At 39.0% G+C, this 22,467-nt stretch overlaps 1 protein-coding gene across 2 annotated transcripts in view; it reads right to left on the bottom strand.

The window, feature by feature from the left end:
• Positions 1-12,037: 12,037 nt before the first annotated feature.
• Positions 12,038-22,467, bottom strand: part of pcdh11 (protocadherin 11) — a 112,985-nt gene continuing 102,555 nt past the window's right edge. For both annotated transcript variants that reach the window (XM_040120008.1, XM_040120007.1), the window contains exon 6: positions 12,038-12,501. In XM_040120008.1, the coding sequence (XP_039975942.1) occupies positions 12,038-12,501 (464 nt within the window). The remainder of the gene's footprint in view (positions 12,502-22,467) is intronic.

The following is a 22,467-nucleotide window of genomic DNA, read 5'->3' as shown; positions in this document are numbered from 1 at the left end:
AAGGACTGTTTGTTCACATCTCTCAGCCTCCATCATATCGCAGATATATGTCAAAGCTCTTTTTTTTCTTAAGCCCCTGGACTCATCAATTAGGGAGCAACCCCAGTGTTTCATACAAACAGATTTACAGTGTCAATTTTCATTCATCCTTTTCATTTTTATAGCTGGAGGCATGCTTATGCACTCCTAATTGGACATTGTTGCTTCATTATATCTATTATACAATCAGGATAATGAGAAACTTCCCGAGACATTCAGCCTCACCTGTTTTTACACATACAGAATATCAAGTTTGCTCATTACTGTACATTGCCCTTCCTTTTTTACTTTTTCATAATTGTTTGTCTTTCTAATTGCTGAAGTCTTCAAAAGCAGTCCTGCTCTTTAACACTTAGTCTCACCAGTGGGAGGGTGCCTTGGAAGTGTCCCCTCCACCTTCCTGCCAACAGCATCACCAGGTCGCTTTGTGACAATTACTCCCCCTTCTCCTTCCAGTGGCTTTCATAGTTTACACTTTGCTCTTTAATTGCAAATGAGACAATTAAAGACAAATCGTGACTTAAGATCACACTAATACTGTTCTGTCTTTTCCTGCCTTTTTTGCTTTTGTGTGGTGTCATTTTTTGCATTACAGCATGTCAATAAACCCTCTCAGAATGTCGTTAATGCAGACTATTGAATGAATACAAAATTATTTCAGATGTCCGAAAAATTGACTCCTCTTCAATTTTTTGAAAACATCATTGCTAGCCTTAATTTTTCTAAATGTAAATGTTATTCAGAGAGTGGAAAAAAAATCCTTGATCATACTGTGTGAATGGACATGTGTCTTTCTTTCGGAGCACTTCGAGCAATCAGCAATAAATGAAAAATGTAGCTTTCAGTTCAGTCCTTTCCTTAAAGCATCTTTGATACAGTATCCAGCGATACCAGGGTATGGTAAGCGAATAGCACCACTTCAGCTCGAGAAAATGAAGAAAAATCTAGAATAACTGTCATATTTAGCAGTATGGACTGAGGGTCGTTGAAAATAAATTCTGCACTTCCATAAAAACCAAATATTTTGGTTTTGGTTTGTGAATAATAAGTATTATTTTTATATAATACATTCATGTTAAACTTTCTTTTGTCTAGCAAAGCCATTGCATCGGAACTCAGTGCCCTTGAGAAGGTAAAGTGAACTTGCAGTTCCAGTCAAGACACTCTATGATAAATGTCAGTGCATGATCTCCAGTATGCATATTCATTAAAATCTAATGCCAGCTGTTTGAAAGGAGCACCTAGAACACCTACTCAATGTCAGGCCCAACAAATTTGGCACAAGTAGAGTTAATTTTCAAAATGTACTGACACTGCCGCCCTCGGCTGTGGTACAATGTGTGGTATAATACGGCTGCCCTAACTCAGTAACATTTGACCAAGCAGTGAAAGAAAAATTATTATTGCATTAATAAGGGAGCCAGCTAAGAATTGTCTGTTCAACTCAAGACACCAAACATCGACTCATCTCTGGACTCGCTGCTAAATGTCAGTGTATTACTACAAATGAGAGGGATTTGCTGGCGGTCATTTTCAATCACGTTGCAGCATCTCTCTCATCATCTCTGTAGTGTTCGCTATAATAAAGCCTTGTTTCAGGAGCAAAAAGCCCCATTGGATTCTTGCTTTACATGATACTTCCTGCATCCAATTATGGGCCACATTAGGGTAATTTTCTCCCAGTGCCACATTTGCATTCTGTATGAGACAGGCGACAGGGATGTCAGTCATTAATCATGGCCCAATGAGGGCTGTCAGAGCATTGTCATGCTTGTCAAATGTCTGCTCTCTAAACTCCCTCCAGTTATCAAATCCAGATCTCTGACCCACCTGCAAAGCTTGACAGAGCTGGAGGTGACCTCTTTTGAGCAGGTAAAAGCATGGAGGGGGTGGGGGATGGGGTGGGCACACACATCTGCTTGTGTGTGCGTTTATCTGTCCTTCTTCTTTTGCGCCTTCCTCATGTCACTCTTCCTTTGTGTGTGTGTGTGTGTGTGTGTGTGTGTGTGTGTTGGGGAGTGAACTTTGTTGTCCAGATCTAAATTAGCTAATCACCGTTTGCTGTCTATGTTTTCAGGGTTTCCATGACCGATAAAAACATAATAGTGAACTGAATTTTAACAGAGGCTGGTGATTGTGTGCAAACATAAAGAAGAACTCAATGATTAGATAATGCTAAACAATGCTAATTCAGCTGCGGCAAAGCAGGAAAACAACAAAAAACACCGTTGGTTTTCTAGAGCCTGGTGACACTAAATCCATGCCAGAAGCGCCAGATGTGAAACAATGAAATGTTTGCACTATTTGGATCGGCTTTATGTCACCTCTTCTTTTCAGTCACTCCAAATAACACCTTGGTGTCCATTATCTGCACACATAATTGCTATATTGATTTTCCCTGTTGATTCTTTCTTTTCATCCCACCATGCTTTCACTTGCAATTGTTGAAAAGATGTTCTTGAAAGTAAAGGTTGATTGCTTAGAATAATACTGCTTTTGAAAGAGATTAATGGACCATACGCATGCTTTTGCATATTTTGGACCAGATACTAAAAATAAATATTACCTTTGCCCTCCAATTTTCAAATCACATTGCAATATTTTAGATTTTTTAAAAATTCTGTCCAGGTAACCACTGGTTTCTGTTCATTTCATTACTTTGTGAAAATCAATTTGCTGAGACTTCAAACTTGTTCAGTCCCATGCTGTCTTGGTTTTTGTTGTTGCCACAAGTTGATTTTCACAGGTTTTATAGGAAAGGAATGGAAAGTGATGAAAATCTATCAGGTAGAAAAAAAGAATCAAAAACACTCTGGCACACCTTTGAAAATAGCCTTCAGTAATGTAAAGTATACATGATATTGAGTAAATAGGTTAATGTTATGAGTCCATAGATAGATAGATAGATAGATAGATAGATAGACAGGTAGATATCAAACATAAGCAATGTCATTATATAGTGTAGTAGGGTACATTATCACATTCATTATCCATTTAGTAATCTAGCACCAATACAACAACAAATAAAAACCTCTAACCATGGAAATTTATTATATATTCAAAGCACAAACACAACAAACCCTGCGTCAACACAGTTGTTTTGTTTGATCTTCCGGATTTCAAAGAGGAGGGAGAGGCGTCCTACCATCGGAGATACTCTGACAATAAACTCCATGGAGGAAGAGCTTCAGGGACTTGCTGCCTGAACTGCAGGAAAGCTGCATGTGTGCTGAACGTGAACAGGCTTGTCAGGCACAGTGGCTGCCCTATGATACTGTCTTTAGATTCACAAAGAACTCGCAGTAAAAGCAGTTTCTCTGATGTACTTCCTCACTGCGAATGGGGCATGATATGAACTCAGTTTCTCTTTATTACCTATCAGGCAAGCCAGCGCTATACATATATCATCTTTTTTTATTTAGGCAGGAAAACCCTGAGAGAATAAAAGAAAGTGGTAGTTGTTATTAATGAATTTACAGCAACACACAAAGACATTTATATCCAATTTTTACATTTTTTTTTTTTTTTTAAGCCATGCTTGGAGTGTGGATGGCAAAGATGGCCTGTCTGTCAGTCCACCACTTTGGTCCAGACTTAAATATCTCACACTTCACAATTGCCTCCATCACACTTGTGGATGGATTGATGTTTAATTTCACACAGTCATTCATGGTCCCCATTAGATGAATCCCAAAGATTTAGGTGATCCCCTGACTTTTCATCTAGCACCACCATGAGATTGACCTCTTTGGTTTTGAGTGAAATAAGAAAACACTATACAAGTAACAAAATCACTAGATTGAAAAATAAATCTTGCATTAATATCTTCCAAGCACTTTATACATAAATCAGATCTATGGCCTTTTGTATATTGCAAATCTTTTTACATCAGGATTTCAAATTGTGTAGTACACATTTTGAAATAAAGACACACAGCTGCATAAATATTACTTTGCCGTATGGTCTCCTATCAGTAATTGCTCTCTAATGGCAGGGGGAGATTTTCTGGCATGGCTTTGGTTCTCCAATGTCCATGAGGACAAGGTCAATGTTTATTACTACCAATTAGCCCAAATTTTGACTAATCATTTGGGTCCTCTTGGATGGCAGCGAAGAGCGTTGTCTCTGACCCTCTTTCAAAACCTTCCCATAAATACTCAACTGTGATTAGACTGAATGTGGTTATTCAGAGTCTGACCATATGGTTAACGTCATTGTCATGGTGTTAAGCCCTCTGGATGACTACTTGCGCCTCAGTTAGAGAGATATTGTAAACTTGTAAGAAGCTAGTGATGAAAAAAAAATCTTTTTTTATGTTTCACTCCTAAAGTATTATATCAGCATTGATTTAGCCACCCAACACACAGATTTCTCATTCATTCTATGTATTTATGTTGCGCAGAGATGTGGAGAACAGTTTTGTGCAAGGTCCCATGAGTAATTTTCTGCAAAATGTCCCTAAAGGTTGAGCAGAGATGGGAAAGAAACTCTTCCGGACCTCTGCCCTCTCTGTGCAGAATACCACTCAGAAACATTGAAAGCATGAGGGAGTAGATACTGTTAGTGGTTTTGAAATTCACCGCAAGAGGACAAGTCTGTTGAATTTGTCTTTAATCTTATATCCTCTCTTTTATGTAACGTTATGCATCTCTTCCAGTTATATTATCTATCTTATGTTCTCCTGAAGATTTTTTCGTCTCAATGGCGTATCAAATAAATAGAAACAAAGGTTAAATAGAAAATAATATGCCTTATCTAGTTAGCTGTTTTCAGTGTTTTTAACATCCTCATGCATGCTGTGAGGTCTAACTTGAATTAAAACAGAGTTTATTTCTTGTTTAATCATGATTTTAGACCGTCATTTAAAAGGACAGCCAGCAGAGTTGAGTCTTCTATAAAGACGTGTCAACTTGCACAGCGGGATAATATTACTTCTTAAGCCACCCTGAGTCAGGCTATCTTCTCTCTCCAAAATCCTTTACATTAACTTTACACGGTCGGCAACATTCCTTTTTGTGAAAGAAAATTTTTCGTTTTGTTGCTTATCGCAACCATCTCATTTTCTCGCACAAAATAAGCTAGTTTCATCCATCTGCTGACCTCATTTTCATGGCCAGGCTGAAATCTTCGAGTGGAATTTTCTTTGTGTGTACTCTCTGCCGGCCTTTGGATGTCGTTGGCATGTCTCCGAAGCAATTTTCTCAACTATGAATAATTCACCAGATATTATTTCAAAGGTCATCTTATAGTAATTAGTACCCTGCTGTTGACTAAACAGCCTCAAGGTACCTGATGGCCAGTTTAATTACAATTTGAAATGAGTGTACTGTTTGACAATCTCTATATGTTCTCCTGACACTTCAACAGATGACACCTTGAGAACTAAGTAGGCTTACAATAAGTTGGCTTGTTAGCAGATGGGGATGGAGGGTGTGGAGGGGTGGAGAAAAGAAACAAGCACTGAGTGCATTGTTAAGATCACAAAATCCTTACCGTTCAAATATGCAGTAATTACTGGAAATGCAGATTGGTGTAGTTGGTTATGCATGTGTTTTGACAGTGTGGACATCCTCGGCACTGTCACTGTCTCATTATTAGCCAATTACCATGGAAAACTAATGGGGCAGGTCACAGTCGGCTCTCTTAAGGAGACTGGGGACTGAACATATGCTGAAGACGTGGAAAGATGACACAGTCCAGCAAGCCTTTGGTGCAATACACGGTACATGATGTGGCTCTTTGGGTCGCGCAAGTTAGGAGTCACTGCCAAGAGATCCTGTCATGTCCTGTTGTTGTGAACATCAACCCCTGCTCTATACCGTATGCTTTAGGTTTCCTCTCTGAGGGATTGTATGTATTCATAAGAGAACACTGGGTAAAGCATTAAACCATAAGGGATACATAGCCCAGGGAGATTGTCGAAGCTGTTGCAGAGTTTGCCTTTGAGGAATCAAAGCTCTCATGGATGGATGGATGGATGGGTACATGGATGGATGGATGGATGAATAGATAAACAGATACACAGTCCAGATGTATTACATGGAATGACCAAAAAGTTCAAAATAAAATGAAATAAAATAAAATGCCATGTACAATTTAGTTTTCTGTATGTTTACTGTCTATGACGCCAAATGGCCACAGGTATAGTAGACAGCCTCAGGGTATCACTGAAGATGTTGGGAGATGATGATGCACAGTGAGTCTAAAGTAAATCAAAGCTGCCATTCTGAACAGCCACGGTACATGAATGAACAGATACTCCTTTTCTACTCCTGGCTTAAACTTAGATTTACTTCCTGGCCCTAGAACCAAAAGGCTAAAATTAAGGGTTTATTGTGTTCTATTGATTTTCCTCTGAAATTTATAGGCAACTTCCTAAAGTCTATGGCCTATGCTGATATGAGAATGGCTGGGCAGTCTAATGAGTAGAGGAGCGACCTGGTGATGGGAAGCACATTGATTTGTATTGCTGGACAAAAACAAAACCGTAGGCATTGATCAAGGAGTGCTTCACCCTTCCTAAACAGAGGTCATCAAAGTGCCCTTTAGACACTGAAGGTACCACATGCTTGATTTTAGAGGCCCAATCATTAATTTAATTGATCACAAAAACTTTAAGTATACTGTAATACATAATTTTAGAGTTTGACTTACTATAAAAGATGAAAAGTCAACAGTTTATGTTTCTCTCCAAATTACTTATAAGTGATACAGTGTTTAAAACATCACTGAATTGTCTGACTTAATGACTTTATTCAGTAAAACACTGAGCATCTTAAAAAAAAGTGGATGAATTTAGAGTACTATTTACATCATTAATGGTGTAAACGTTCTGCAGTTTATTCTGCAAATTTATAGCTAGATGCTATACTCATTACAGCTTTCGACAGCATTATTTTTGGCTGCAGCTGGCAGCTGTTTTCAGTGCCCAACACCAAACGACAGACAGACAAAATTAGCAAATAGCTGGTGAACATCATATAGCATTTAGCAGCTAAAGAGCAAGATATTTCTGTCAGGAGTTGGTGCAGACCAAAAACAGAGTTAAAAGGATAGTAAATATTGGATCTTAAGTTCTGATCAGGTGATCATTAACACAACTCCAAATAAATGCTAATTTTGCTCCACATCTGCTGGAAGTGCAAATAAGTGACTGTTTGCCATAGTTCTCCATATCAAATTTATAAGAGGAATGTAGTCAGTGTTGGTTTGAGAGTTTGTTTCTGCTGGTCCCAAGTGGCCAATAAATAAATAATTAAATACAGTTAATTAATAGTAAACTAATCAGTTAATGCAGTTTTAAGTTAAGTTTGTTTGCTACCTTGAATGATGGACTTGAGGCATCCATGTTTTTTTACATTTCAGACACTTTGATTTGTACTCACTATTAAGTACAAACTTGGGGGAATTTTGGTTTTCCAGAAAATATAAGAGGCCTGTGTGATTTGATATGAATTTAACATTATCCACAGCCCCCAACCCTGGGTTTAGCCGATGGCCCTAATGGCAGAAAAAGAATTAGTGTAGTTATAGTATGTCACCACAATGACAACTGATCGTTTAATACGAGAGGTATTTCCCTTGTCTGACACAGTTTTAATCATGTTTAGTGTTACATGTAATTTGTCAATTATTGTGTTCATGTTTAAAAACATATAAAATCAATATGAAAGCATTGTTAACCCTTATAGTTGCTTGTGAAGAGACATGCATTGATAATCTGCAAGAAAGCCGCTCAGTCCTCTGGTGGAAGCGTGAAGGTAAAACCCCCTAACGATTCTACCCTCCATGGGATTTCTGTGTCACCCTCTATGTTTAATAATGGTTATGTTCTATTCCTTTATAATAAGTATATACACATACTGTATATCAAAGGCTGAATTGTATCCCCGGCGGCATTAATTTCCAGAAATTATGAAGGTGAAATGCCACGTCTGATTTGATGGGTCTTATATCATTAGCTTGTTACTGCAGTAATTGGAGTACAGTGACAGTATGCTCTCATGTCACATCTATCACTGATATCACAATACTCTCAGAAAAATCTAATCAAACACCAATGTAAAGTGAAGGACAAGCATGATCCAAGCATACTTTGAGGACTCAATATTTAATGGCTCAAGTAAAATTCAATGACAAGAAAAATCATTTCACCATATGAAGGTCATCTTTTTTCATAGATTTAAATGGAATTACAAATGCATGACAACACAGACTGTATAGCTTTAACTGACCAATACAGATTCGCTGGCAAGTATTGAAGCCTTCTCTCAAAGCAAACTTGACCTGACTCACTGATGACTAATTTACAAGCATATATTTAAGTCTTATATTATATTTTGATATAGTTTTTTGTACAAGATACATTTGTGTACATAAAATATTCTGGCAAGGTTCATGCCAGTATACACATATGTGCACACACACACACACACACACACACACACACACACGCACTCATTCATACATGCAAGGAGACACACACAATCCCCCTCACACACATACGAGATCACCTATAAACACATTCAAACACACTCTCTTCAATGTTATGCATATGTATCCATTTACATTACAACAGAGATTGTCATCTCATCACTTCTTATGCTTTTTTCCTTTTTATTAACATAGTGAATTCCAGTGTTTAACCTGTAGCCTTTAGTCTTTACTGTGTGTGTCTTTCCAGTTTGTAACCATTATTACTAGTTCTTAGGGGTACTGCTATGTACAGTTTAAAATCCAGTTTACCTGACAGTATAGATATTTGTGTGTACGTGGAGGCATAAGTGGTACGCACATTTCACAAAGTTCGAATGTGTACACTATGTAACACTTGCTTTGTTCCATAAGACAGACAAACAGGTAGAGCAGTAAACATTAATACTGACACTGAATCTAATGATGGATGCATGAACTACATAGGCAAGTGTCAAAGTGCCTTGTGGAAGTCCAAACAGTTCATGCAAAACATGACACAGGTCGGCATGGTAGTCATGACGCACATTTGAAGAGAAGAATTCTGAAAATAAAAGAGCAATTTTCATTGTTAAGTATAGTATCTTTACTATTTCGATCATTAGGGCAGAGGGAATTAGCAAACTATGAAAATAGCAATGAGAGCAGAATCATGCAAAGTGAAAACCTGCGAACACTTAACATTTTGTTTTTTTCACTGCGTGTTTTTTGAAAGATGGAAACCTTTGACACAGTACTTACTCAGAGTAGCCTCATCCCAAAAAACAAATGAGCATTCATATAGTATGCTCTTCGTTTTAGAAAATGTATCATAATTGAAACCCTATTACGTTTAGCTTTAAAGGGTTATGTGGTAAAACTAAAAATTACTGCAGTAGACAAAATAACTCGTGTTAGTATCAAAAGCAACTTCCTACTGATGTACATTCATGCAGTTATTATACTATTCCCTCTAGAACTTCTCTTTCGATAAATGTAGCTGCTGCAACATTACAGTACATATGGATTATGTAGGCAGAGTAAGTTAGAACACAGTGAGAGTTACAGATAGGTAATATTGTGCTTACTGTACACATGTGATTGGATAAATTATTTCAAACATTTTTATAACAGTGTGACAGTGTATTATCCCTTACTTAGTTCATGGATATTCTCTTCCTCCGTGATATGAGGAAGGGCACAATTTCCTGTGTCATATTTATAAACAATCCAACATTTAATGAATGTGTAAGTCTTTTAAAAAGCTAACTGTTATTTTTCAGTTTTATTTTTGTTGAAAGGAATCTATTTGCCCTACTTATTCACATGATCGTAAACAGAGACCGAAAAGACTTGTGAGGATTTTCAGGCAACTTTTGGATCACATATCACAAGTGTTGGATTTGAATTTGTCAGAGTGATAAAATTCCAGTTTTCAGTGACATCATGATGTATGTTCCCTTTGATATGTGCTCCTTTTGATTAAATATGCATTGTTTATACCATTTGCTGATACATGTCTGTCCTATAACAATGAAATGAGATGAAAAGTGATTGAGAAAAAAAACATCTGAGTATTAGTAAATGAGCTGAAATTGGATTCCTAAACAGGGACATTTTCATCAAGAGATGTTTAAAGGAGGATTTATTTAAGTTGCTTGTTTTGAATTAAATTCATTTTCGTAATTGACTCAGGTGAAATTGAATTGCCCCTTCCTGTGTCCTTGACACGCTGTTCCTTTAAGTGATCATTTTACTGAGTCTCAGATAAATCCTTTTTATAATGATAAGAGTCCTGACCCCAAGTATCAGAGAGACTAGGTGTGGTAGCTAAGAGCACGCAAACACAATTTGCCCCGCACCTTCCCTCGAGAATGCCACGTTGCATTATAGATTTAGGCCTGTTCCCAATTTGCAAGATGGTACAAGAAAATGAATCGCATGAATCATATACCTGATGATGTAGACGCCTGACTTGGATGTTACCGGAAAGAAAAATGGAAATCAGCAAAGTCACTTATTGCTTTGGCAATAGATTATACTGCACCCAATCTGTTACAACAGAGTTAGTCTGAAGTAGTTATCATCATCAGTGCAATTTGCACACACAGGCAGTGAGGCAGTGTGTGTATGATAAAACCATGGCGAGGGGGCAGCCTGCAGGGAGGTCCTTTCAAACAGTGCCAATGCCTATTCTTATGATAACTGCAAAAATAACATTAACATCAATAATTCAGTTAGACTCAGGACCCCTAAGAAATTCGTGCACGCTGGTCCACTATTCCAGTGTCAACACATAGTTGTCAACACAACTGATAATAGAAATTTGCAGCCAAACTGAGCTATATGAAAACACAAAGTAGTATTTAATAGCAAGAATGTAGATGTTTTTAATGATATGATGAGAAGAAGGCGCTTGTCACCTTTTCGTTACCTCTACACATGCAGAGCATGTTTCTGGCTAGCCGAGAGAGGCATTCCAGACCTCCTAACCACAATGAGGGTCGCTACTGAGATCACACATCAAAGTAATTAGACTGAGAATTTCATAATTGGCTCCATGGCTGTTATTATGTGAGAGTTTCTGAGCAGCAAAATGTGAGAAACAGAAACAAAGGGAAGGAAACAAAGGGTACATTTCCAAAGCACATCTGTCTGCGCTTTTCAAGGCTAAGCTACTGAGATAATGCTAGGAGTGAAGATTTTCTTAATAGAGTTGGCAGAGATGGAGCAACCACCATATGGAAAACATCCTGGGCATGTGTGTGTATGTGCAGGAGTTTCTGTTTTTTCTTCTGTTATATTTTGTGTACTGGTCCGTGGTGAAAATGAAGAATGCAAAAGATTACCGGTGCTGTCTACCATTGGCCTAGTTATGCTTTGTAGACTTTTTTTCCCCTATCCTTCTGCAGTCCCCTGACCAAAATAGACTTCTAAAACACGTTCAGGCAAGACAAAAGAAACATCTTCCACCACCAAAGGAGTTTGTGCTGCGTGTTATACAGAGCAATACTTCACTAGAACTTGAACAGAAACACCATCCACCCAGAGCTTATAATTAACATTTAGCCCAATTTAGCTCACTCAACACAAAGTTCTGTATTTGCATTTGTTTTTGTGCAAGGAAATGGTCTTTTAGGGCACCGTTCCACTAAGCTGGGCCCAAGGAGCTTAAAGCGTACATTGCCCTTTCTTATCACTAAGCGAACATCACCAAACTGAAAGCAAAAAGTATCTTTTTTTTTCTGTGATGGAACTACTTTGGTATAGAACTACCTTTTATTTATTGTACATGGGTCTGCTATGTTAAGACTTTTATTTCCTTTTAAATGCTTTAAGCTGTCAGACTGATGAGACTGATATGATTTTGTCTGAACAACATCATCATGATCAAATCCATTCTCAGATGTCTTCATTAGTTAAACTGAGCTCGAGCTGGTCAAAGTTATTCAAATTAGGCATACCTCCACACGTACGCATACATACTGATATACTCATTGGATGGAGTCACATGTATGTCAGGTGAATGAAGATTTGTCTTTTACTCTTACAACTGGTGCTCATGTAAGAAAGAGCTACTGCCCCTGCCGGTGGGCGTCTGCTGCCCGGGGGAGGAAAAGCTCGCCAGGGGGATGACCTTGACGGGGTCCTCCTTCTTACTACTGCAGTGTCTATCCAGGGTGTTGTAGAACTGTGGTCGGTTGATCCCTTTGTCTAGTTCATCCTTTTTGGGCACAGACCTGCCCAGGGTATGGCGGCCATCCATGACCCCCATGCTGCCTATGTTAGCTTTGGCTCCCCGGGCACAGCTCTGCTGGAAGCCAAAAGAGGGGAGGGTACCGGTGATGGCGGTAGCGGTAGGGGTGGAGGTGGGGCTGTTGCTGCCAGGACCCTGGAACTGGGCCAAGGCTGGGGGCATCCAGCAGCTGTCGGAGTGGCCCAGTATCAGACACTCCTGGGTACATGTCTCAGAGGCCTCAGACAAGGCTTTCTGCAGGTTCACCTCAATGGCTGTAAAAAAGGACACAGAGAGGAAAAGTAGAAAACAACATAGTTAATCCAACAGGTCAGAACATACAGAGAGTGCCGCTGAAATGTGAGGATTTTAGCGGGCTGTTGTAAAAGCACTGAATGAATTAATGAATCATAATGTAAACAGAAGACAGTTGTCGTCTTATCAGTGGTTGACCCACAAAATGTCGGCCTTTAGCGAAATGAAAGTCAGTGATAAATGTTTCATTTCATCTTGTAATGAGAAAAACACCAGCAGAGCATTTAATTCCATTGGTATTCCCGTGACTCTGTCTGTTTACCTACAATACGCAATGAATTCCCTGTAGCTTAATTAGAGTTAGAAAAAAATGTCTTGCTGTTTGTGTCTCAGATTGGCTTTAATATATTAAATATTTAATGTAACCTTAACAAAGCATTGTTTATTTTAATCACTGTCAATGTGGCACACCTCAAATCCCTTTTGATCTTGAACCCAAAATAATTCTGGTCAAATAATAAAACTCAAATAACAAAAAGCTGGAAAAAAAGAAATCACATTATGCCAGGATGCTGTGAACATCTCTAGCATATTTAGATATAATTAATATACATAGTTAATTGTGCCAGCATTTAGGTTGCATGCATGCAACAAAAGAAAAAAAACTGAAAACTGTATGAGGAGAAGAATGGGCAAGGCTAAACACTCAAACTATCTTATCTCATTATCTTGGCACTGACATCACATGTGGAATGAGCCTGGGATGAGGCATCAGCATTGAGCCTCAGCAATAAAGCCTGTCAAGCCAGATAATTAGAATGTAAAACAGTATGCACCAAGGCAACCAGGAGCCTGCAGTGTTATGTTTCCTAGGCCATGCAAAGGAAAGAGGGGTCCTCATTCAAACATCACTTCGCTCCTCTAGGCCTCAGCTTCAAGCTGTCATGTAGAAATTATTTAGTATATTTGCATAAGTAAGAATGCTATAAATAATTGAGTGGTCTTAGACCCTACTACAATGGGATGACTGTTTCCTTCACGCGTACAAGTTCTGCATGCTCTATGTAATTCTATTCCACAGACATCTGAAAGTCTTCCTGCCATCTTGTTTATTTTTCTATGGCATTCTACAAAATTAAAATGAATATTCTTATTACTCCATTTTAGTGATATCAGTCCGGCATCCCAAAACTATCTAGATTGGTGCATATCGGCCCAGCGCACTCACTTTTTTGTATTTCTGTGCTAGCGCAGATTGAATAGCTCAGCGTCAACTTTAATTATGAGAGCAGTGTCTGAAAATGAATCGCCTGGTATAAATTGTTAGGATATATTTGGAGTGCCCACGTGGAGTCAAATCTGTCCTCTCCATATTGAACTGAAGCCTTGGAGCAGGAGTGTGTAAATCCCCTGGGCGGTAAATGTGTCACCTTTCAGAGGGTCACTAACTTCATTAAGGCAAAAATGGCTGCTGCTTTCTCATTCTCTGAGCTAGCACAATAGGGCCGAGCCAAGTCTTGGCCGTGCCCTGACTCAGACTCTCTCTGAGTGTTTTTTGCTGTTGGTGATGCCTTTTCAGGGTACTGCCGTTTTTGATGAGGTAATGCTTATTAGCATAAACGTCTTATTCCCGAAGCGTGCACAAATAAATGTTTCTGGGTCCTAACACAAAGACACACATTCAAAAGTTTATCTTTGCCAGATTTATTCCCTCCTCCTTTAAACTTTAAATGATCAGTACAGCTGTACAGGTGTCTTTAACGTAGCGTACTTCACAAATTAAAGGTTGTCTGAGGCTCTGAGACTTCACACAGATTGAACTCACAGCAGTTCTGTGTCAACAGCCTTCAGTGCCTCTGAATTTTGTATGCAATATTTCACATCCAGCCTCTCCAAAAGATATGGGCCTGTACTATTTTCTATTCCAGTGGGATAGTTTGGAAAGGTGGTGTCAGGTTTGGGAGGGTGGAAGCATGGGGTGAGTGATGTCGCTGACAGCTCTGGCTGCTTTCTTCAGCTAGAGGTATGCCGCAGCCTGCTTGTGATGCCGCTATCTTTTGTATTCAGCGGAAAAACCTGTACCCCGCAGAGCTTTCGGGAGGAATCACACATTACTGATGCTGTGAACATTCTTTTCAACGTTCCCTTCAAGGAAATTTGAATGGCAGACAAGTGGGGATAATGGCAAACAATGGGGTGTAACAGACAGCATGACTGAGATCAGACCTACTGTTCTCATTTGAGATGATTCATCTTCACTGAGCAGTGGTGATGTGGTTAAAACAAAACTGGGATACCTATTCAGTTAGTCTGTAGAGTTTACTGAACATCTAATACAGGTTCAGTTGCAATCACCAAAAATGACTGACCTCTGTTGACTCCAGAATTCAGTGGGATTCAATTCATGTGCTGATTCAAAACAGCCTGCAGGTTAATTTGACTGCTCTGTCAGAAGGTAATCTATTATCCGTGGTCTTGTTATGTCTTTCTAGACACCCCACTGTGCCAGAGTTCTAGGTTTCTAGTTGATCTTATGGTCATACACAAGGTCAATACCAGTGGTAGCCTACAGCAATCTTGTTCTGCAACATCAACACATCCCTTGGCCAGCCACTGATCGAACACCGCTGCATCCACCTTCAGCTGACCTTCCATTCATGTGGTCAAACATTACAGCCTGTATAAACATTGAACACATGTAAGAGAGAGGTATGAGAGTGCTGGGTGGCTTGCAAAGCATTCCTTAACAAATGTTTTTTGAAAAAAAATGAAAATACTGCAATTCAGCTGAGCACAAGGTAGGGCTGATGCAGTGCCAATGCTTCTCTGTAATGACAAATCTTTTAATTTAGAAATGTGAGGGGATTGGACAGGATAACTTGAATGCCTACAATATTCTGTAATCCAATTTGGCTCAATAAACCTAAAAATGTTTTTAAGACATATATAACTTTTTTTTCAGACTTATAAGTGTTTTAGTTCTTTAGTTTGTGTTGTTGCAAGCAGAGGAAAAAATGAGCACCAGCATCACATAAACATCTTTCAGTCTTGAGCCTGTCTTAACAAAAACTGCATCAAAAATTGTAAGCACATTGTATTTGATTGTATTATAGTGTACAGTTGCTCATCTTGTTGTCAAACACATTTTGTAATATTCCAATCAGCTGGTGTGCAGGTGACTCATCAATAATAATGTCCTTTTAAGCACAGCTTTGATACTGAACCACCACAAAAAAAAAAAACAAATTCATGTTCTAATTTAAAACAATCAACTGCCATGCATGACACACCAGTGTTTCCATTACAGTTTTCATAACAGTGGTGAATATGGGATTACTCTGACGGCCATGAAATCCACTCATGCAAATACAAGTTCTTTAGTACAATAGTATGAGATATTTAACATGACAGTTGATGATATTTACTGACAGAGGTAGTTACATCTTGATGAGCTTCACATTAAGGTCTGCACACATATCACGATTCAACTCATTATTTCAGCATGCATAAACTCATTATTGCTAATTAAAAGGATAATTGCATGCATCTAGGACATTAAATTCCTCGAACAGCCATCAGGAAGGTGGACTAGGCCCCTGACTCATCCTACAGTGTTAATTGATGCAGTCTTTTCAATCTTTTAGCCTGAAACCTATATGCATCAAACTCATGTATTGTCCAGTGAAAGCTTTATCATATCGTGCGCACTGCCTCCATGTGAGCGTGCATGGTCATGGCCATATTTAAATTACATTTATTTGTTTTATCTGTCAAATACACAGTGCTGAGGCTGTGTTATGATTTAAAAGGTCCAGCTCTAGCCCATGACTGCAGCCTGGTCCTGACTTATTGAGATCTTGTAAATCCAGAGTTTTTTTTTCACAGGTTTTGATACATGGACTGACACAATTCAACATAGTTGTTTTCTTCGCTGCAAAGACTTAAAAACCTTAGGATTTTTTTTCGAGTTACGCAACATTCAGAAAAGTGCAAAAGTTCATACATATTCCAGAACATAACTCTGCCAAGAAAATAAACCTTTCACCACCCAGAGCATTATCACCTAGAGCGCTGCCTCTTTCCGTGTCAATTAATTTGGGATCAACTTATTTAATGGTGCCAGAAAATAAAAGAAAAATGCAGAGAGATTTATATTCAGCCATATGAGATGTTTAAAATGGAAAACCTTGTCTTTCATCAAGACTTATACAACCATCCTAGAGTAAACTACAACTATGATAAGTACAAAAATACTATCATTATCACATTATATGTTCTTGTGTGATAGGAGATGAGATGAGGCTGAGAGTGAGAGAAGAAGAATCGCAGAGGGTACATGAGCATGTGTCCCTATGTCTGGAGGGAGACCGAAAGACTGAAACACAGGAATATGGAAAATTCTTTCAAACAAATAGAATCTCAGTAGAAATAACTGGATTTGTAATTACCAAGACTTTATCACTTCACCCAGCCTATATCCACTCCAAACGCAGAATCTGGATAAGCAAATGAATGGTCATCAATAATAATAGCACTATTAAAACCCCTCGGTGTTGCACTGAAAAGAGAGATGTCATTACTTTCATCACAGCTCTGGCAATCATCATTTGAAGGAGAGACTAATGTCTCACTTTCACAGAATTACAAACATAAGACAGCCCACTTACATACTTAATGCATTTCATCATTCTTGCTGCTTTCACGGGGATCATGTTTATGATGCACACTTGTGACTGATTCATAGTTGTGATGATGTGTAATCATATTGATCCATGTGTTCTATTCAAAAATATTGCAAAAGCTCATGAGAGGCTGACTGAATGAAAACTACATGCCGCCCTTATAACTCCTGCATATACATAAATTTAACAATTATATAAGGATATGTAGGCTTGGAGACAAGGTCTGTGACTTCTCTGGAAAAAAGCCTGTCTCTATGGCAATGAATCTGAAAATTTACTTTTCTTTGCATGTCGGACTCAAATGCTATTTGGTTTTCTTTACTTTTATCAAGAAGCGGTACAGTGTAATCCCTGGTGAAGGCAATAAGAGCTGTCATTGTCACAGCCGACAAGGACGTGGAGGAGGAAGTATATACTCCATTGTTGCAACAAAAACTTAGCATGCTCTTTGGAAGGCAGAGACCGGCTATGCCGTAGAGGTCAGTGGTGCCATGTAGGAGGCTGACATGTAGTAAGATCTATAAGGAGCTGTGCCGGGGTTGACGGCTCGTCAAGGCCTACTGTAGGATTTTACGAACGAGATTTTATCATTGAATGAGGAATGAAACAATAGAAATATCTCAGTTTCGATCTCCTGGCCTTCCTCCTCAGTGATCACATGGTCTAAGAACTGCATGCCAGTGAATGGTTATGAATTACCTACGATAATGAAATAGTGGATTTTCCACTGAAACATAAATTCCAGAGCAATTCTGTGTAGCCGCGATAAAAAGTGAGATCTGCAAAATGGCAGAACCATCGCTCCTCTTTTTTTGCTTTTTAAAACAAATAGTGCCAGATGTAATGAATGGCCCTTTTTAAAGGAGACAATGTGACGCAGATAAGAGGGGAGCGAGGCTGTCCATATATACTCGAGACTAATTACTTTTGATGCATTTACTGAGACGCTGCTGACAACGGTGAGTCTCCCAGCCACATACGTATTTATCAGCACTTGTGGGACCTATACAGTTCCTCGCCTGTAATCCATCTAGCCTTGTCTACTCTCGACCCCTTTTGCTTTCCTAGTGTTTGACCCATTGTAACTGAAAGTAATTGCAGGCAGAAAACAACATCTAATGATTACTTTATCTGGGAGTCTGTGAGAGAGTGAAAAGTCACAGACAGGTACTTTCAACAAAAGGAGGAGGCCTTTTTGTTCCAACACACAATTTCAAACAACAAAGAATATTATTGACTTGGCTGAGATTAGAACACCAAAACAAATAACAAAGCACAGAGAGAGGACAAAGTGCACAAAGAAAGAAAGGATCTCTTGAACAGCCCAGTGCCAAACACTGGCTTCTGTCTTTTTTTTGCCATTGATTAAAAGTACGTTGTAGGTTGAAGCACCCGTTTCTCCACTGCGAATGTTCAACACAAACATGTTCAGACTTGTACAGATTTAATTTAATGTAGATTATTTTATCCCTAAATCGCCTTTTTTGTCAGGAAGAGAAAAAAAAAACAAAACACCTCAAATCTTTCATACCTCTTCAGCATAAATTGCTCACAAAAAAAGCAAGCCCTGGCATCAACGGCCACATCTGTGTGATTTCCATCAACAGAAAGCACAGTTGGGAAGGTAGAACACAGAAACAGCTTTATTCCTGACACTTGACTTTTTGTGTGTGACATTGGTTGATTACATCTCCTTCATTATGTCTGGATTTCTATTGGGCCTCCCCACCCGAGGACATGATGCCGGTGTCACCATCAACACAATCAGGCCTGGCCAAATACCCAGCATGGGCCAGATAGATGAGAGGTGCAAACACCATAACAATCTGCAATCAGCGCTCATCACCACAATGACACACACAGGAGGAGCCGCAGAGTTTCTACGGGGGTAGAAACAAAACACGCTCATGTAGACGCACGCACACAGAAACCAACACGCACAAACATTGACGGTCTCAGTTTAAAATCTCGTGCGAGCGTAGCCGTTCATTCTCTTCTTCGGGAGTCCGTGCTTGTGCAGGCGCTGGAGGATACTGTAGATATACTGTAGATGTGCTGTCACTGAAAAGGAAGCAATACATAAATGCATATTTATAAGATTAAAAAAAAATGTGAATCCACCTTAAAATTCATTGCACATAGATGAATGTCTGAACATTTCCATATTGTGTAGATAATGTGAGGTTTGGGGAATGAAAATAAAGAGCGTGGAATGAAAAGGAAGTGAAAATATTTTAGAGGGATTAAGAAAGAAAGGAAAATAGCCTGATTAAGTGGGACTTCACGAAACTGTCTGATATTTGCAAGAAGATTGGATTGTTCCAGCAGGAATACTATCTAAACGACGACAAATCATTTAGAAATGATCTAAAAATGTAAATGTCACTTATAACACTCTTTGCTTGATTTTTAAAATCCAAATTAGAAGCTGATTTGAAGCACAAGGAAGTCCTCGAAGAATTAAACTTGTAGCATTAGGAGACAGTAACAATGGGTTTTCAGAAAATAGCTAATAACAAATGAGGCCCCCGCTTCACATGATGGAGGAGAGACTAGAGAGACAAACCGTACAGCAGCCACCACTGTGCTACATCCTGTGTCATGTAACAAGCAAATTCATCACGCTGACCCATTGCCCCCAATTATTATGGAAAACAAGAATGAATCAAATTAACATTGAAGAAGCTCCCTGATCTGGCGGCCTGTCTGTACAGCCGATGGATTCGGCAGGAGGAAAAGAGAGGGTAATAAACAAGGTGCCACTGCATATGCTATATATCTTGCAGTCATTGATGATTAGCTCTGTTTTCCCTTAGCCATACATTACTGTTATTGCCTCCATGGCCAGGCAGATAGGAAGTGGATACAAAGGCATCGGGAAGCCCATCTTTCAACGGATAACTGGCAGGCTGAAAACCACTCAGCACCAGCGGCAGCATGATTTCAGTGCATGAGTTATCTGGGCATGGTGAGAATTGCAATCTCTTATATGAAAGAGCTGAGAGGAGAACCTACTGTACACTTTCTGTCATCTTTTTCTAGGGTTGTGTGTTTATTGTACAGTGAGATATTTCTCAGTGAAACCATTCAGTGTAGTCACTAAAAAGGAGTCTCTCTCTTCAGATGTCAACAGCTCAGGTCCTGGTGTTTTGTGCCACTTGACAATCCTGAAAATGTGTAATCTACAGTATATGAGGTGCCGCTGTCAGGACCCGATACTCATCCTATCCTTTTTCTCTTTCCTTTTCTTTCTCCATTTTCAAAATATTTTGAGGACAGCTTAGGCATGAATGCAGACTGTATACGGTATTAGTCACAGTCATTAGTGCTGAGCAAACTTATATCTGAAATATTAGTGTGTAGTGTAGCATGGTAAAGGTTTTAATATGAGGGGCAGCCTCTCTCCAGATCCCCCTGTGCACGTACACTTTAAAGGTTTTCCTTTTCCGAAGTGCCACAGACCCTCCTCCAGGGACAACTATTAATTTTTCACTGAAACCTCCCCTGAATAATGAATTCTGTCCTATTTATACGCTGTGATAAGTCCCCTGAATGTCTAAAAAGGGGTTATCATGAAAAGGGTAAGGCTTTCAGAGAAAGACCTGTTCCTGCTTAACATGTTTAATTCATCCGCATCGCCATGTTCTTGAAAGCAAAAGAAAAGTCATATAATGTATCACTAGCAAACATGAAAGCAGACACAAATGGCACATTCAATAAATCACAGCTTTACTTTTACTGTTTTGATGTTGACTGTCACAATCCTCTACCCAAACACCAGTTGTTGAAAGTTAAGATATATGCTTTTTACCCCCCCAGGCCCTGGCTGATAGATATGCTCTCGCTAAAGTCACAGAGGTACTCGGTGGCTTGTGTTAATGTTTCTGTCACTACTCACTTTATTTGGGGTGTGTTGAGTGCAAGGATTGTCAACTAAAATCTGCAGCAGAGAGAACGACAGATAGACACACAGAGGGAGAGAGAATGTGAGAGAGTATGGCGGTTGCTAAAGTTTAGTCCATAAATAATGCAATAAAAACTAGAGCATAATTCAAAATCTGTGATGAAAAAAAATCCACTGGAACTGATAAACATTTTTAATACTTAAAATAAATGCTGCTGTAGTGACTTCAATTTACACCAGGATAGATGAAGCTTAATTCTGCTGCTGTTTGTATCAGCACTCTAAGTGAACCAAACCATCCATTACAGTTCCCTTTCAGACCAAATAACCATAAGACTGTCTCATTATAAAAACTGTTACTCTTACATAAACACAATTAGCGGCTGTTACACAGTATTAACAGTATCACACAATGCCATTGACACAGATTAGAAGATAATAAGGATGTGTGGTGATTTTATTCAACATTCTAACTCAAGCATTTTTAAATGATCAAAATGGTATTTTTTTTCAGTTATAGAAAGTGCATACATATATGATACTGAATTACTGATTATAGTAAAGACTACAACTGTCTCTAAAAATAATTAGTTTTAGTGCTAAAATTAAAATACTGAAATTATATTATATTTGTCTTAGTTAAGTGTCATTGTTTTAGATTTAATTCTAAATATATTGTTACTCATTTTCATCACAAGGCAATGAAACTATTTGGAGTTAAAAACCTGTTTCAGTTTCTTCAAGACCGCTCTCATTTCTTGGCTGGCAAGTCTAACAGCTCCTTTTTCGCTTCTAAACAGTTTCAATAGGAAAAAAGAGACCTATAATAAAATAACAGGGAAAAAGCAGAAGGTAGGTTCGCTGATTGTGTTCTGCCTGTGATGATGAAGAGAACGCTCCAGTGGATGCAACAGTCCACAGAGGAAGAGACGGTGAAAATAGCCACGAAACTACTTTGCTCTAGAGACTGCCAGCAACCCATTGACCTCAATGTCTTTTATGCTGTTTAGCCCAGAGCAGTAACTATCAGATATTAAAACCCCACGTCTTTGATTTTGTGTGCTTGTCAGGCCCTGAGGACACTTGTATATATTGTTTGTCCAGGGGTTCCATCCTCTTTGTGTCAGCTTTTTCGTCCTCCTCTAACATGACAAAAACAGCCACAAAGAGGCAAGGGTATGTCACATTTCTTCTGCCTGGCATCTAGTATCAGCTCTAATGTTGACATGTCTGAGCAGAGCCTGGGGATGGCATGGAGAGACAGGAAGTTAGCGGGGGGAAAAAAAAAAAAAAAAGCCCCGAATATCACATACATGTCCGGGTGTTTGTAGAATTGTGGGAGAAAATTGCCGGGGCTTCCTGGCTCATCACCACCACCAGCACTGCTGCGATGACATCAC

This window comes from Xiphias gladius, chromosome 23 (genome assembly GCF_016859285.1).
Source record: "Xiphias gladius isolate SHS-SW01 ecotype Sanya breed wild chromosome 23, ASM1685928v1, whole genome shotgun sequence".
Lineage (NCBI taxonomy): Eukaryota > Metazoa > Chordata > Actinopteri > Istiophoriformes > Xiphiidae > Xiphias > Xiphias gladius.
This window is presented reverse-complemented; position numbering and strand designations above follow the sequence as displayed.